At 40.9% G+C, this 6000-nt stretch overlaps 1 protein-coding gene across 3 annotated transcripts in view; it reads right to left on the bottom strand.

Annotated features, from left to right (window-relative positions):
• Positions 1 to 4921: 4921 nt before the first annotated feature.
• TTC8 (tetratricopeptide repeat domain 8) overlaps positions 4922 to 6000 on the bottom strand; it is a 47521-nt gene continuing 46442 nt past the window's right edge. For all 3 annotated transcript variants that reach the window (XM_075426070.1, XM_075426072.1, XM_075426071.1), the window contains exon 15: positions 4922 to 5608. In XM_075426070.1, the coding sequence (XP_075282185.1) occupies positions 5492 to 5608 (117 nt within the window). In that variant the 3' untranslated portion in view covers positions 4922 to 5491. The remainder of the gene's footprint in view (positions 5609 to 6000) is intronic.

Here is a 6000-nt window from a genome sequence, read left to right as displayed (position 1 = left end):
CTATTGGCTTGTGGTAATTCACAGGAATAACAATAGTCTAGGGTTATGTCCCTATATTAGTGTTTGTGTGATATTTCACATACAAATAGACGAGAGTCTCTTGAACGAAGGTTTTATGACCCTTGGTTAGGATGACATAATTTATTGTATGTAAGGATTTAGTTAACGTATAATAACTTTAAATGTGCTTGGCATTGTTACAGGATACAGATTAGGCAAAATCTGGACCTGATAGTAGTATAAAATAATACCAAGGCTAAAATGTAAAATCTTGGCAATTACTTTATGGCTATGTAAACTGAATAAGCTGAAAATGAGATGAAATTGCTGGGGTGGTCAACTTGCTGGAACCAAGTTTCCTGGCTCTTAATGAGTTTGCCCTTTCCATGGCGCTGAGCCAGGTTTGCATCCTGCTGTTTCTTCTTGCATCTCACTTCTAACGGCTTCAAGACTTATCTTTGCAGCGATAGAATCATTTCACTGGGCTATACCTGTCAAAAGGCAATCAGGAAATGGGGAAAAAAACCCCACATTTGTATGTGCTGATGTATTCACATACACAATTAAACATTATGCATTATGTGTTGAGAAGAGAGCTTTTTACTACAGGCTTAAAACAAGCTTTTTTTTTTTATGTATTCTATACAGATTTAGTATCTAACTAGGAAGTCTTTTTCAGCTAAATCTTCATGACCCTTTTGTAAACTAAACACAAGAAGGGAGAAAGCTGTCCACCAAGCAATTGCTGTAACTAACCAACAGAAAAGAGAAGGTAAAAATAGTTCTCGTGCAGATAATTCAGTTATTCAGAGTAATTCAGGGTATGTTTACTTGATAGTGTTGCAATAAAAACTACTTTCTCTGGTGACGTATCTCCCAGATTTAACGTGCTTACAGATGCTTCTTAGCATTTGCAGTTCCCGAGCATGCCTGAAGTCTGAAAACATGAGTAAGGCAATTAGTAACACGACTGTCTTCCCCGCACAGGAATTCAAATGCCATCACAGAGTGACTGGAGACACACAAGTCTGTTCATGACTTGAATATCAGGGTTTCTTGGCTTTTGCTTCATTCATCTTCTGAGGCACAAAGGGAGACTGAGTTTTGTTTTCATCTATACAGAAAGGGGCATTTTGTGTTCTGCATCTGCCATCTGCTCTCGTGTGATGCCTGGGATATCAGTAAAATGCTACTCTCTGGCCTGCAGAGCTTGGGAGTGCAAAATTACTATGTGTGTACACACAGGCGTCTGCTGGGAACTGGCAGTCTGCAGCAGCCCTACACCTTAAATAAATTCCAACAAGCAAAGGAACTGGTGCGAGCTGCCTCTTGTACTGGCCCTCTGATGAAAGCTCACCTTTTCTTGGAGTCTGATTCCGCAGTGGCTTCGTGCCCCACGTTTTATATCGCTGTGTGCAATATAAAATGTTTCTTATCTGGAAACACAGTAAAGCGGCAGTTCTGAGACTTCCTCTGGAGTAGGTGAGGAACAGGGTGGGATCTCACAAAGCCTTCTACTCAGCTTCGGCAGTTTCCCAGTAGGCAGCTGCTCTTCCCCTGCGCTTACCTTGAACTGGGTTTTGACCTGCGTTTCGGACTGTCCCGTTCTGTCCTTGCTGAAGGGGCACAGCTGATACCTGCCAGTAAGTTGCCACAGCAACTGCTTCATGATGTTTGGAGTAAAACGGTGTGTCCTAGTTTAGAGAAGTTGGTTGGTGCAAGGGGCTCTTCTAAGCCCTCTATTTCACGCTCTCTATGGTAGGGAAACAGCATATTTGGTCAAAAATTACCATCACAGCTGTCAGTGACAGCTCTGGTGACAGAGGCAAAGTAGGTATTGCCTAAAGGAGGCAAAATGGCCATGGCCCTACTCAGCTGTGGCAGATCCTAATGATGTTTCAGCTGCTGGTGCTGGGGCATAACAAGTGCCCAGCGGTTGGGGGGCAGGTGAATGGAGGGGGCAGGAATGAGCTTGAGATGATCCATCAGAAAGAAGACTAACACATGGTAGTAAGAGTGACCAAATACAAAATTTCACACAGAAGGTGAGGTTTTTTGTACCAAAACTTGCTGCTGCTCTGGCAGGTAATTGCTAGTCAAGCACAAACTGGATTCATTACATAAAGAGCTCCTGGCTTAAAATGTTTGGCCCATGTCATATCAGAGATCAGACTGAATGAGCCCAAAACCTCTCCATCTAGCTTACAAAGATACGAAGCACTCAAACCAAAAAACCCACCACCAGCAGCAACAACAAAACGGGGTCATTATCCGAAGTCTCACAGTGACTGAACTGGCACCTAATGGCAAGCTGCTCCTGTCCTGCCCAACCACCTCTGAGGATGCTTTTTGCAGCCAAAATGATGCACATCCCTTAACTGTGAATTCTGATTAATTTCAGCCAGTTTTGTGGCTGGTGCTGTGGCTATAACATCTGGTAAAGCAATCAAAACCTGTTACTAACCTAACTTTTCATTATCAACCTTTAAATGTTTTCAATGTGTTTTCATCCATCAGGAAGACCCCAGCAAGAGGGCTGGTCAAAAGACTGACTGGAATTGGTGGTAACAGCCATAAACTGTACAGACCTTTCCTGCAGGGACACAGAGACTTCAAGACCTCCCACAAATGTGCTTTGAGCTTCCTTCCAGGCAGTTTTGTTGTGGATACCATCTCCCCTGTAGATTAAAACATTGCTTGTGCTGTTTTTTCATTGTATTTTATTTTCTGTTCCCAAGGGGCTTTGTAAATGCTGGATGAACATAGCTGGAGCTGTGCTACAGGTTAGAGAAAAAACAATTTCTATGTTGCAGAAAAATACTACTTGCAATATTAAGGTCACGCCGACCTAACATGATCCTACGGCAGAGACGAACACAGCTTCTAATGCATTGCGTTGTGCTCTGTCGTCCTCAATTAACTGCAGGCGGTTTGCCCCGGGGCCTGCCGACTCATCTGTTCGTTGAAGCTCGTGCTGAATTAGCACACAACAAAATCGAAAGATTCTTCCACAACAAACAGCCTGCTCATTCATCTGCTGTTTCACTGGGGTGCTGTTCTCATTGCCACATTTCAGTTGTACGTGTGCTAGTCATGAAAAAAACACTGTCGTACCCTCACTTTGGGACACGAAAGGACAAAGCAAATAGCTGCAGTCAAAATACACCGCACAGGATAAATTTGGAACGGCTGGCAGATGATGCACATTAGGGAGCTAAAAAGGTTTTAATCCTTAGTTAGAATTTTGTGTGTTTGTGTGTCGGGTGTTTTTTGTAATCAATTTGCACAAGAATTTTGTCTAAAGGAAAACTTACCATACGTGAGCCTTTTCCCTTTCAGTCTCCACACATCACCCAACATTAAAAGAATAAGCATGTCAGATCTATGTTCTGAGGAGTACTGTTTGCTAAAAGGAAGAGTTATTCAGTTCATTAACTTGAGCAGTGACCACAGTAAGTGGGATCGTACAAGCACCTAGGAGGAACTATCGAGCTGCCATACCGGATTAAAAACTGAAGTTGTATTACTAGTTTCTGTTCCAGTTCATGCAGAAAAAATCTTATTTACTATGCAATTTTAAAAATACTTTGAGTTAATAATATGACATTCAAAAATTCTCAACAGTTGTGTTTGAACTGCTAAGACAACATTTTCTTTTCTGGTAGCTTCCTAAGTTTAGCACTGTCAGCTGGAAAGACATAAGTACAGTAGATCAAAGGACTGAAGTTCCCTATAAATTCTTCCTTTTTAACAGAAAGTAAAATCTTATTTAGGTAATGAAAATTACTCATAACTAAGGTTGTCGCTTAATTAGATTGTGACAAATTTCCGACAACATAAAGATCAATGTGGAAAAAATAAAACTTCCATTAAAGATGCTGCGTCTATTCAGCCAGTAACACTTTCGCATTTCAGAACGGGACGTGACACCAGTTAATGACAGCGTTTCCAACTGTCACCTACAGACTGCTCTGTGGGGGAGCCTGGGGGTGCACCTCACTACACTCCTCAGCATCTGCCTTCACCAGCTACAACAGCCACACAAAGAGGAGGGTGGGGAAGCAATCAACAGCCAAAAGGCAGACACCCTATTGATAAGCACGTTTAGGCTTCCTCCCTAAGACAGCTTAATCCCTTAGTAGATCAGAGAAACATGAAAAGATTTTAAAGCCCTGTTTCAGGACGTGCTATTTCAGAATGCCGTAACATCTCACGTTTCTTAAAGGTCTTTTAAAAACGTAAAGTCGGGAAATCATGCAAATTTGTCCATTTTGGTTAGAACATGAAGACATACAAGATAGGGAAAGTCTTTCTTTGCTGTTATTAGTAGTATTGTGGTTAGGATGATCCAAATATTTATTTAGCAACAGGGCTTATGCGGTAGCACAGGTACTACCCAAACAATGCCTTCTCAATTATTAGGACTTAACTCTGCAAGCTTCTAAATATCCTGGGGACAATCTTTTTAGCAAGGCCTGTTGTGATAGGACAAGGAGTCATGGTTTTAAACTAAGGGAGGATAGTTTTAGACTGGATATAAGGAACAATTTTTTTTACAGTGGTGGTGGTGAAGCACTGGCCCAGGTTGCCCAGAGAGGCAGTGGAGGCCCCATCCCTGGAAACATTCAAGGCCAGGTTGGACGGGGCTCTGAGTAACCTGACTGAGTTGAAAAAGCTCCTGCTCATTGCAGGGGGGTTGGGCTAGATGACCTCTAAAGATCCCTTCCAACCCAAAGCGTTCTATGGTCCTATGATCCTTTTCCCTCACTGAGAATAAACTCTCTCCTGGGTAGAGGGGAACACACATATTTATGATATTTTGTACTAGTTCTGCAGAGTCTTTCAAAATACATTAAGATTGCTGACTCTAATTTTCCTGGCAATAAGGATGTAATTTTAACTTCAACAAACAAACGAGACAAACCATACAAACTGGAATTTATTTAATTTATACAGTACAACAAGGAATATAAGAAATTCTCCTTTACATACGTATTTTAAATTCTTTTTAGGTATTTCAGTTTTAAAACTTAACATTCAGTAAGAAAGTATACTATCAAAAGCCAAGTCTGACGACAAGTTAGGAAGTACTCTGCGTTACTTGACAGATTGTCACACAGAAATATTTTAAAACACTTTTTCTGCAGAAAAGACAGGAAAAAAATCCTTTAAAATGTTGATATTAAATGGAGATTTACTTCCTCATATACCAAACAGCTACTTCAAAGTTGTCATACTGGCAGTATCCTGCATTCCTGTAATCTCCCATGTACGTAGTTGCAACATGTGTTCTAGCTGCATTTTAGTAAGTGATATGTTTTAAGAGGACAGAAACTAATTAGGACTCTTAAACCTTTCCTGCTACTCAAAGTAACACAGGATTTGCCACAGGAATGCGTTAACTATAGTTTATCTGCTTTGAGCTAGTAGTTTCAAAAAGATGTATGGGACATTCACTCTGGCTGGTTTTACATAATGAAAAATATGCTCATCAGAGCATAGCAAAGTGCTGTTTTAACTGTTTGATGAGCTGTTGTGTATCAACATGGCCTGGAAATGCTTCTTCTGACTTCTGAGCAGCTGTGTAACTCCTCTGAAGATCTCCAACCTGTAAGAAACACACAAATTAATTTTGTAAATCCAAGCACTGCAGTATTTGCATCATGTATTTTGTGTGGTACATTTCTGATGCTCACAAATGTTTAAACATAGCTGATCCTGAGAGCAAACAAATAAAACAGAGTCAGTATGGAGGCTTTTGAAATCTGGGTTATGTCCCCCTTACCTCAAGGGATGAGAAGAAAAAGATGGAAATGTAGGTTTAATGGGAGGGATGCTTCAAGACAGTAACTTTATGTCCCATTCCACCTGACTTCTTGGAGAACAGACAACAAGGTACATGATGCCCAGTGCTTGAAGCAAGGAGGAATAAAAAAATGGAAGATTTGTTTTTAAACTCCATAGAAGTGTTATTGTGCATCCAGGCAAAACACAACCAAT

This window comes from Opisthocomus hoazin, chromosome 7, assembly GCF_030867145.1.
Source record: "Opisthocomus hoazin isolate bOpiHoa1 chromosome 7, bOpiHoa1.hap1, whole genome shotgun sequence".
NCBI classification, from domain to species: domain Eukaryota; kingdom Metazoa; phylum Chordata; class Aves; order Opisthocomiformes; family Opisthocomidae; genus Opisthocomus; species Opisthocomus hoazin.
Note: the sequence above shows the minus strand (reverse complement) of the source record. Positions and strands in the feature narration are given on the sequence as shown.